Source organism: Musca autumnalis, unplaced genomic scaffold (genome assembly GCF_047663935.1).
Source record: "Musca autumnalis isolate F117 unplaced genomic scaffold, ASM4766393v1 scaffold_1, whole genome shotgun sequence".
NCBI lineage: Eukaryota > Metazoa > Arthropoda > Insecta > Diptera > Muscidae > Musca > Musca autumnalis.
Genome location: NW_027411644.1, coordinates 140,792,980 through 140,805,307, shown reverse-complemented (window position 1 = coordinate 140,805,307; position 12,328 = coordinate 140,792,980). Strand labels below are relative to the sequence as shown.

General features: G+C 35.6%; 1 protein-coding gene across 5 annotated transcripts in view; it reads left to right on the top strand.

The window, feature by feature from the left end:
• Nepl16 (Neprilysin-like 16) overlaps nt 1-12,328 on the top strand; it is a 760,847-nt gene that overhangs the window by 317,408 nt on the left and 431,111 nt on the right. For all 5 annotated transcript variants that reach the window (XM_073956191.1, XM_073956162.1, XM_073956170.1 and 2 more), the window contains exons 5-6: nt 525-608; nt 3,662-3,937. In XM_073956191.1, coding sequence (XP_073812292.1) covers nt 525-608; nt 3,662-3,937 — 360 coding nt within the window. The remainder of the gene's footprint in view (nt 1-524; nt 609-3,661; nt 3,938-12,328) is intronic.

Here is a 12,328-nt window from a genome sequence, read left to right as displayed (position 1 = left end):
CATAACAAGTCAGAAAAGAAAAAAACAAAAGGGTAAAAACTCAAAGGTAACAAATGAAAGAAACAAAAAACAATGAAGAATTCGCTTTGAATAAACACTTACTATAGGTTGGTAATACGCTGAAGATGTTTAGGCGTGCTCTTCCGGGATTCCGATGATCTTCCTGATCGCGAATTATCGGTGCCGTGACATAACTCCCAACGGACATAACTCCCAAATTTTTTGGGAGCTACGACCGCCCTAGCGGACATATGTAAGTCCCAATAGGAGTTATGTCCGTTTTTAAAATTTAAGTGATTTTTATATAAATGAAATTTTTATTTCAAATGTATAAAATAAAAATTAACCCTAAGTTCATATACATTTTTTATTTCATAAAAAATTTTAATTGAATTAAATCACTCAAACGGCAAATCAATTCAACAAGAAAGGGGTATCAATTCAAATTGAGATTTATGTTGTTAAATAACTGAACACTACACATTTTCCAATTACAAGAAATATTACTATTTCTCATTTTCCAGATAAGAGTTGAACATTCGAAAGGCGGATTTTGGGAAAGTACTGTTATTTACAATGTGTCATCTATGGTGGAAATGTATCCTTTTGTAAGTAAAACTATTTTTAAGTCCATTTTTAACTCAGCAATTTTACATTATATTATTACTTTTTAAAAATTACACTGTGCTACAAAAGTGGACAAAATTTTTTTCCAGGGATTCTGATGCATAAATTCGGTATTGTGGGAGTCCATGGAAGACGAAAATACCGTTGGTTTCTTTGGGTAAGCTTTACAAAATGGGGAAACCCAATGAAATCGGTTGAAAAATGCGTGAGTTATGCCATCTTTAGTGTTTTAACTTTTTGGTTTTTCCTTTATAAAAGATTGGTACCTTGTGCGTAATTGTTAACTAGATAAATTCAAACTACAATCATACGCACCAAGGTACTATCTTTAATAAAGGAAAACCCAAAAGGTTAAAACACAAAAAATGCCATAACTCACGCAGTTTTCAACCGATTTCATTGGTTTTCCCCATTTTGTAAAGCTAACTAAATTTTTTGATAAAAGTAAATAAGTACGCAGTTTGGTGTCTTCTACGCTGCCTAGAGAACGAGAAAAAGCATTTTCCTGTTTTTTAATGCGTTTTTGTCACACTTAAACCACTATAACCAAACCATTTGTAACCCGATTTTTAAAAATTATGGCTTGTTCCAAAGACATGATTTTCACCTTTTAAATAGAAAATAAGCTGTAAATTTCCATTGTGGAAAAAAGAAGTTATGTCCGTTTTAAGTTGAAAATCCAAGAAACCCCGTTTTTCACTACATTTACCGATATAAAATCAAAAAACAAAGTGACCCAAAGAAACCAAAGGTATTTTCGTCTTCCATGGAATCCCACAATACCAAATTTATGCATTAGAACCCCTGCAAATTTTCACTGTAGCACAGTGTTATTAACTTCTTTGTTATGAATATTTTTTAATTGAATTAAGTAAAAACTTTCATAAATAATGACCTTCGTCCTAATAAGACAACAATATGTTTTTTATATTTTTGAAGAATTAAATGCAAGTTTACAATGTTTTGAACTTTCTGTACTGAAAATGTACTTCACTAACAATTTTTGTAAGAAATATTTTCAACTTAAATTATCAAGAGCTATTCAAACAACATATCGTCACCATAAATCGAAATTCGTTTCTTTGATGGAAAATGATACATAAAGCTAAAATACATGCTCTGGCAAAATTTCAAACTTATACGTTTAAAAATAGAGATCCTATTCAAGAAATGCCAAAAGACGTAACAGCATACATTATTTGAAAATTAAACAGCAGTAGAAACAATTTAGTTTTTGATTTTTGCAGCAATTGTAATGCCAGAGGGAGGGCATATTGAGCTGATTACGGAAATGTATAAGTTCCTTTGGGGCGGATCCGTTTATTTGACCCGAAAGTCCAGATTCAAAAACCGGATTAGACCCGGCTCTACTGAACCTATTACTACAAAGTCGGTGTCGTTTGAAAGCTTTTAGAAATACCTATCACATTGCGTGGTTGTTTTAAACGGTTCGCCTCTTATGCGGCTTATTTCTCCATATGTTTAATTTGACTCTCAGATGACGATATCTCATGAATGGTGATTCCGTTTTAAAAATTATAAAGACCATTCTTGTTGCCAATTTTTAAATCTACAACTTTTGCTATAGGCGGTTTTTGTAACCCGAATAACTTTTTGCACCAAAATTCAGATTTGTGGAAATTTTTATATTTCCCCTTATACGTATGTCATAGCCAAAACCCAGGTTTGGTCAAATGTCCAAAGTTTTAATAAAAAACTGAATGAAGTGTCTAATTGAAGATGATGTCTGAAGACCGACCTATGCCCTGATTTAAATAAACTTCCCAAGAATAACAAAAAACATGAAATTAATATAAAGTAAACGTACAAAAGTAAGTGGTTATTTTGAAGACAAATGGCAACAAAAACTTATGTACGTGACAAGTCTTATGAGACGTTGACCCGTAAACGTGTATATGCTCAAAATTCTCGTCGGTCAAACCAAATATGTTTTTTTTTAAAGACAACTACGATTATGGTGTAAGTTTGAGGAAAAATATTCTTTTCAACCCGTGGTATAACATATATAATGGCTTGAGATTGGGTAAATTCAACTGATTTTAATGATATTCAAATAGGTGCAAATAGACAGGAGATCCAATAAACTGCAAACATTGGCTTTTGATCTTAGCGGTATAATCTATTTTAAAATTTATATAAAAGAAAACTACCAGACTCTACCACAAACAATTTCCGGATTTTGGGGCAGTGGGTCCTCCTTAGATGTACGCACAGAGGCTAAACGTTTCAGAAAATAAATTTTAGCACTTGCTAGACTTAAAACACTTAATTCCAAGTGATTGTCATTACATTTATGGAAACATTCCATATGAGAAGTAAAAGTTAGATTTAAATTGCTACACATCACTTAATTTATATTATACCCTGGTTGCATTTAACCGGATTAACCCAGTGGGTTTGGGTTTCAAATATTAATTCCAAAGAGCAAACGTCAAATAAATCCTCATAAAGTGGGTTAATGCGGCAAAAAAATTCTAATGTAACCGTACTATTAACTATATTTTGTCGATAAATTTACTTAAATACCACAATAAATATAATTTTCTGGATCTGATGTTTTAAATGTCGTGGAATGGAGAGTTCACCTTATTGTGGTCCATTGAAATATCACCGTTAAGACTGGGGATTGAACCCAACACCTCCAGATTGCTAGTTTAAAGTTCGTTTAACCGCGTAGGCCAATAAGTCAGTTCTAATTTGATTATAATTTTTCATTTATACTAGTTTTTTACATGTATACTCAATAAATTGTTGGTTACGTCTTTTGGCATTTTAGAAAAATACAATACCAAAAGACGTAAACCACAAGCTTCTGAAATTCCGAAAAAAAAAATTTTTCCAAAAATATATTTCTTCTCTGTTTTAAAACGCGATACTAAAAATTTTCGATATTTTATAAAACCATTTTCACTTTATAATGTTTGTTTGCTTATCCTGTAAAGTTTTAGTTTTGTGGGTTACGTCTCCCGGCATTTATGGTATATTATGTTTTTATATATATTATATTTTCCAGGTCAACTGGGCGTTATTGATACCGAATAACTGGAGTGGTCCAATCGTTGTCAGAAGTTCTGAATATCTCAATGCGATTAATGGTCTTCTAACAAAATATTCAACACGCGTTGCACATAATTCGATCGTTGCATTATTTGTGTTGGGAATATTGCCACAGGATCAATCGAGCCCCATTATTTGTACGCAAGCCACCATGTGGGCTTTACCTGATATGTCATCGGCTCTATTCATAGCACAATATTCTACTAAAGACATTAAAGATGTTATAAAACGTGTAAGTATCGTAATTATTAATTTTGTGATCTCTTTAACAATTTCAGGATTTAGAGCACATTATTGATATTTGGTACATAGATTAAGAAACGAAATTTCTTTTTAAACCTGTTACGTGGTTGTATTCTCTTATGAAGAAAATATATTTAAACATTATTTTTGTTGCAATTAGAAAATATATGCACGTAAGTTAAGGACTCTCGTCCTTGTTAAAATAAAAAACAACGCCACCAACATACGAAAGATAAATGCGTTCTACTCCCGAACTCAACTACCCCCAGGTGCATTCTGTTGACAGTGCGACTCGTTTACAGGTTGAAAGTCCAAAATACAGGTTCAGTATTATATCGCTGTTTTCCGATATATTGTAAATGCTGATTAAGCGGTACGAGTGGGGTCTGGAGTGATTTACCTCTTTCTCCTCTAAATATCTGCGTCTTGGCTGACGCGAAAAATCGGTCAAAGATCAAGATGTGAAAAGGTATTTTGTTGCACTATTGATAGGTGATGGTTGGGCAGTTTTTTCTTCGATGTTAATTTTCTACAGAGTATAATTAGCCCCGTATGTAGAACAGGTCAAAGGATGATGACGTTGTTTTCTCATTTAGGTAGCCATATATTTGTTGAAGCCATTGTGTGTAATTCAAATCCTTCAAATCCACTTTTTGACCCTTTCTATCCTTTCTTAAAACTGCTCGCACAATCAGGAGGTCTTATTCGTGATGGTGGTTAGTACCGATGGGTACGGTGACCGGTGACTCTATTATAGAGCACAGCAATCTATTTTAGGTGACCGTACTCTATTTTTAACGTACTCTATTTGTCCTCTATTTTTTATTTGTTTTATAAATACATGAGAATACAAAGATAATCCAATGAAATCAGATAACCCTAGGCAGAAATTAAACAAAATATTGTCTCGGTTTTGACCTGTAACTTTTCATCAATGGGTACGAGGGCTACTATATATGTTTCTGAAAACCCGAATATTGGTCATCAAAAATAGTTTTTATTGTTTTCTAAAGTATTATCCGGCGTGATTTAGACACTTTTGCATGCGCTCAAACCAATTGTTGAAGTCCTTTCCACTCCTATTGAAACACCTTCAAAACGTGGTTTTTGAACGTTTCAACAACATGTTCTGTTGATTGCTTTTCTGTTTCGGGCTTATACGAATAGATCCATTATTCGTCACCCGAGACCTTTTTAAAAAAGCCTTCTGAAGCATCGCCATCGTATTTTTTTCGAAATTTCTTGCACCGATCGCCACAGGATGCAACGATATATTTTTTGCGGCCAGCTGTTCATGCAATAGCGAATTGGAAGAAGCTGTGGTAGAAATATCCATGGATGTCTCAATCTCATGGTACGTCACTTGGCGATCTTCCATTGTCAGTAGGGGTTTGGTTTTTCCTGTTTTTTTTTTTTAACATTCCCAGTTAAAGAGATTCCGGGATTTCACGTGAAATTTTTAAAATACGAAGGAGGATCAATGTTTCCGTGATTTTCCAACTTCCCATAACTATATAAAACTAGCTGAACCCGGTACGCTTTGCTGCCCCGACTACGATAAAATATAATGGAATGCCAGAATTATTTTAACGTTTTTAATATTTTAACAAATAAATATAGGAGATATGAAGGCGTTATGTATCTATTCATGGTTGTTATGGAGCTACTATGGTATTTTTGTATGTTTCAGGAGGTATCACTCCTCCGAAAGCCTTTCCGCCTATATGTATTCCTAATGATTTAGATATATCATAATAAAACATAAATCTTAAGAAGTCTCTCAAAGACATGATACTTAACAGCTGTAGCCTTGGTCAATTCCTTCCCGACTATAAGTACTTCTGTAAATAATTATGACTTTTACTGACTGCTAAGTCTTCAAAATTTCATTGAAATTTAACATACGTAACCAAAACATGAAATCGACCGAAAATATGTATGGGTAGCTATATTCCTATATGAACCGCTCTCGATATTATTTGTCATATTTATTTTTAGACCAAATCCCGTCTCACATTCACATTTTGTGCATAAAATACAGAAAATCAGCCGAAAATATATATGGTAGCTATATTCTAATGTGAACCGATTTCGGTATAATTTGTCCCATATATTTCTAGAACGAATTGCGTCACGCTTTGGACATATGTAGTGTGTCCAAATCTGAACCGGTCTCGATATAATTTTGCACATTTATATTTGGAACAAATTCCATCAGACATCCCAAATTTCAGCGACATTGGACACATATAGCGTGTTTAGAGCATCAAATACAGAAAATCGGCCTAAAATATATATAGGAGCAATATCCAAATCTGAACCGATTTCGATATGATTTGGCACATTTATGTCTAGACCAAATCCCGTTACGCATTCCAAATTTCACCGAAATTGGACATAAATAGCGAGTTTGGTTCATAAAATACAGGAAATCGGCCGAAAATATATATAGGAGCTATATTCAAATCTGAACCGATCTCTATATAAGTTAGCACATTTATTTCTGGAACAAATTCCGTCAGACCCTCCAAATTTCAGCGAAATTGAACATATACAGCGTGTTTGGTGCATAAAGTGTGGAAAATCGGCCGAAAATATATATTGGAGCTATATCCAAATCTGAACCGTTTTCGATATAATTCGGCACATTTATGCCTAGACCAAATTCCGTTACACATTCCAAATTTCAGCGAAATCGGACGTATATAGCGTGTTTGGTGCATCAAATGCGGAAAATCGGCCGAAAATATATATGGGAGCTATATCTAAATCTGAACCGATTTCGATATAATTCGACACATTTATGTCTAGACCAAATTCCGTTACACATTCAAAATTTCAGCGAAATTGGACATATATAGCGTGTTTGGTGCATAAAATAAGGAAGTCGGCCGAAAATATATGTGTATGGGAGCTATGTATATCCAAATCTGAACCAATCTCGATATATTTTTGCACATTTATTTCTAAAACAAATTCCGTCATACATTCAAAATTTCAGCGAAATTGGACATATATAGCGTGTATGGTGCATAAAATAAGGAAGTCGGCCGAAAATATATGTGTATGGGAGCTATATCCAAATCTGAACCAATCTCGATATATTTTTGCACATTTATTTCTAAAACAAATTCCGTCATACATTCAAAATTTCAGCGAAATTGGACATATATAGCGTGTTTGGTGCATAAAATAAGGAAGTCGGCCGAAAATATATGTGTATGGGAGCTATATCCAAATCTGAACCGATTTTGATATAATTTGGCACGTTTAATTCCAGACCAAGTTCCGTCACACATTCCAAATTTCATTGAAATTGGACATAAATAGCATGTTTGGTACATAAAATAAGGAAATCGGTCGAAAATATATGTATGTGGGAGCTACATCCAAATCTGAACCGATTTGTATATAATTTGGTAAATTTATTTCTACATCAAAGTCCGTCACACATACAAAATTTGGAGATTTTTTCTGTAATAGTTCTAAAGATATTTGCATACAAAATCTAAATTTTTTGGAGGTACCTCCGGTTTTGATGCTATATCTCCAGATCAACGCGAAATTTCAAAAAATGATATAGCCTATTTTCATTCCAGGCCATGTAGCAATGTACCCTAAACATTTCAGTAAGATCTGTTCAGCGGTTTTCGAGTCTATAAGGCACAAACAAACAAACAAACAAACAAACGTACAAACAAATTTCAATTTTATATATATAGATAAAACACCGGATCTATTTTCAAATTTTTCTGAGAGTTCCGTTCCGAAAAATGGCTGACGCGAAAAATTGGTCAATGAATATGGAAAAATACATGGATTGCGTTACGAATAGTATAAGTTAGATACTTTTGATATCTTGTCCCTCAACTAATTGTATTAGTTTATGACATGGGATCCTCTGTGTTCACTTGTCATTAGGCACTTGAAATAAAGTCTACGCGTTATTACTAAGAGGCCTCTGTTGCCACTACCACCGATTACAAAAGGTAATCTTTATAATTGTTTCAAAAGAGTCACAAAAAACTTCCAGGATATTATTATATTTAATTTGATACTGCTTGTGTTGTTATTTCATTAGTTCTTTTCTCCCTCCACTGCTCATCATACGGTAACTAAGGTATCGGCAGCAATGAGTGCCCTTCGGCTGAAGGAGCTAGGTTCATGGCGCAGTTCCGAACACGGACGAACTGCAATCCTACGTAGATTCGGACTACCAACGGCCTCGGGGAATATTAGTGACTATATGTCACCACAAATGTCGTTCGAGGCACCGAAGGAGCATATACGCCATAGGGATGATTGGACACTTAGTACCTCTAGACGGTATAGAGATTTATACCGACGGCTCTAAGATGGAAACAGGCACAGGAGCAGGTGTCTATAGCAATTCCCTGGATCTACGTATTTCATACAAGATGAACGAATATTGCAGTGTCTTCCAAGCTGAAATCTTTGCGATCAGGAAGGCCGCGGAACTGATTAACAACATGAGAGGGGATATATCTGGACCGGTGACTATCTTTGTTGATAGTCAAGCGGCCCTAAAATCTCTCAGGTCCCTTTATATCAAGTCCGCGGCAGTTCTGGATTGCAAACACGCTTTGGAGCCACTAAAATCAATCGTCACCTTGTGTTGGGTCCCAGGGCATTGCAACATCGAGGGAAACGAGGCAGCCGACGAACTGGCACGCTGCGGATCGGAGTCACAAAATATTGAAATCGACAACTCCATCAAGCCACCATTGTGCCACTTCAGGAGAGAGATAATACAAAAAGGTCGAGAAAAATTCTGCCAACACTGGCAAAACTTGCCCAGCTGCAGCACATCAAGGACAATCTGGCCAGTCCCGTCGAAGACAAGGACCGGCTCGCTGCTATCAATGAGGAAACCAGACCTGAAACTAGCAGTGGGGATCATCACGGGTCACTGCAGAACAAGATCCATGACTAGTAAATGGGAAGAAGACTTGGCCGACTACTGTAGGCTTTGCGAGGATGAGGAAGAAATAGAGACGATTGAGCACCTTTTATGCCGCTGTCCTATGCTCATTTCCAGAAGACTGTGTACCATGGGGGTACATACCATCCAATCACTAACAGCATTTAGCCAAGCAGAGCCGTCCGATCTACTTCACCTTGCTAAAGGCCTGAAATGGCTCCAACGTACTGGGAATGCGACAAACACCACCTCTACACAGTAGCATTGTCTAACGCATCCCAGCTACATCTCACCCAATTTCACCACCTCAATACCAACAATATTCACTACATATTTTCATATCTAATCAACAACATCACCACAACTATAGTCTCAACAACCTCTTCTTACCTTTACAGACGTACCGCTAATTGCTTCTCATCCACAGGCAACACCTTCACACCACATCACCACACCTATGGACTCATCTACACACTCATAGTCTACATCTACAAATCTCTAATATATGCACATCTAAAATTTCTAAATCCAAATGCACATTTAAATCACATCCATAACCATCAATCCATCAACAATCACCACCACTAACTAAGATGCCGAACAGTCATACACACCAGCTCACAACCCCCAGAACCTACATCCACCACCACATCACCTACAATCTTCATCTATACACAACCACAGTCACACATACGTATCTGCATCACACCAGAATATCTTCAACCTGTTTTTCAATATCCAGGATGAACACAATGGACCTCAAGGTCTCCGGGTGGAGTGGCTGCCCATACAGCAGCTGCGCATCCTATAACCTAACCTAACCTAAGGTATCGTTGAAGCATATGGATATGCCGTTCTTCACCTGAATATTTGAGAAATTTCAGGTGGAAAGTTTTATACCCCCAACGAAGACTAAATGCCAAATTTCAGTCATTTGGGTGGGATATTGAGGTTACAAATTTCACAATACCGAAAATCGGGAGGTACCGTTCTATGGGGGCTATATGAAGACGTGGACATATACTGACAAATTTCAGGTGGAAAGTTTTTACTTTATACAAAATGTCAGCCATTTAAGTGTGATGTTGAGGCCACAACCTTTAAAATATCGGGAATCGGGAGGTACCGTTCTATGGGGGCTATATGAAGACGTGGACCCATGCGGACAAATTTCAGGTGTAAAGTTTCATACCCCTAACGAAGGCGTAATACCACATTTCAGCCATTTCGGTGGGATTTTAGACCACAAATCATTGTATATATTTTTGCATATGCTCATTTTATGCAAATATTTCTGGGCCTAATTAGTTTTTTTTTTGTGATAAAACGAGTTTTTGTCTAATCAGATTTTCTCCACGACCATCCTATCCATATATGCATTTGCATAAGATTGCGCTGTCTATCCATATTCAATTACACACCAAGGAAGATAGTATAAGTCAGCTGCGCTAACGGTAATATACCATCAGCACCTGACCAAAAAAGAAACAAACACAATAATTATACCGTATAAAAATATATTGATTTTGTATCACGAGTTTGCTTCAAAATACGTGGAATCTGTAGGTATGGTAATGTAAGGCTATACCAAATCAATTTTAGTAAGCTAACTTCTGATTTTTGAAAAAGTTTGAGAATTATTTTTTTGGAAATGTTGGACCATTATATCAGGAAGTATGTAATTACTCCGGAAAAAATGTACCGCTGCAATAGGGACCTTGAAAAAAACCTTCTTCAAAAAAATTCATATAAATTCAAGATGGGTCCTCAAACTGCACTTTTCCCAAATTTTGTGTGGGAGGTACTCGAAGGACATGACTGGATGAAATAATAGGATGTGCAAAGTCTGGACCAACCACAAAATCCCCTTGAGATTTATCTTGCGGATTTGCCATTTTAGTTGGGTTTCTTAGAGCTTTTCATAATCTCAGGAAGTATGAAATTGTTATTGCAATTGTACCATCGTAAAGGGGACCGCAAGGACAATCTGCAGAAAAAATTCAAAACGTTTCGAGACGACTCTTAAATTTCACTTTTCCGAATTTTGTGAGGGAGTTACTCGAAGGTGTGGACCGATATAGTCTTACCCGATCTATATCTGGAAGGAGCAATAATATATGGAAAGTTTGGACCAAATCGATTACTCAGTTTGACAGTTCTAGTTCACACAATTTTTCAGACAAATTTTTTGAACTTTTGTGGGGGAGGTGCCCGAGAAAGTGAACCGATATAGCCCATATTCGAAATAAACTAAGTTTGGTCAAAATATTACGAAGTGTACAATTTGGTTCGAATCGGTAGATCCGTTCGGGAGTTAACGTGCGCACCAGCCAGCTAGACAGTAAGAGAGACAGATGAACGGACAGGGCTAAATCGACTCCAAATTGTCTGAAACGAATTTCGTCCAAACATATTTGGGATCTAAAACCATTATCTCGATGAGGATGAAGCATTTTCTTCAACCTAAACTCTTACCTACTGCAAAATTTCGTGACTATTGAGCTGAAATTGCGACCTCTAGCGTGTTTATGATAAGACTACAAACAAAAAGCCTGATATATTAGGCTGTAACTCTATTATCTGATCACGTACATCAACAAAATTGACATCAGTGTAAAGGCCAAAAGATCGCCTTCCAAGTATAACTTACTTGCCCGGAATGTCTCTCCCAGGAATAAAGATATAAGCTGTATTAAAAATGTTCAGAATTTTCACACAAAACGTATAGTCCATTTAACTCTCTAAATATTATCTGACCGTTATCTCATATTGCAAGCTTCTTCTTTGTCATATACTCTTATCTTATTTAAAATTTCGCGTTGATCGGACTATTATTGCGACCTACAGAGCCGCTAGAAAATTGGATAAATATTATGTTTTTGGTCCATTTCACCCTCAAATTTTTTTTTTTTTTTTTATTTATTTATTTATTATTTTTTACTTCAATACTCATTTTTACATTTCATGATAGATTTAAACCCACGAAGCTGTATGTAGCTTGTCTGTGGGTGATAAATATACATAAATATATAATTTACATTTTCTTATTTACATTTTGGCTGTAGACTTCAATTTAGCTGTTTAAATAATAGTTTTTGATTGATTTTATTCTGCTGTTAGTATTGGTTTTCATCAATTAATTCCTTTGGCAGTTCATTTAAGATGGTGGGTAGAGTGACAGATAGTGAGTATTTGCCATATTCATTTTTATAAGTCGGGATTTTGTATTTTCCTTGAGATTTACTACGCGTATTTCGATTGTGGTTTAATTTCTGAGCTAGGTTTTCATTTTCCATAAACTCTTTGATGATAGATATTGAGTATAATTCCTGTACGTTGAGTAGTCTTTCATCGTTATACATTTGCTTCGTTGTTTTTGTATTGGAGGTTAGTTGCGTATTCGTTTGTGTTTTTTTGAAAAGTGATTTAACAATTCTT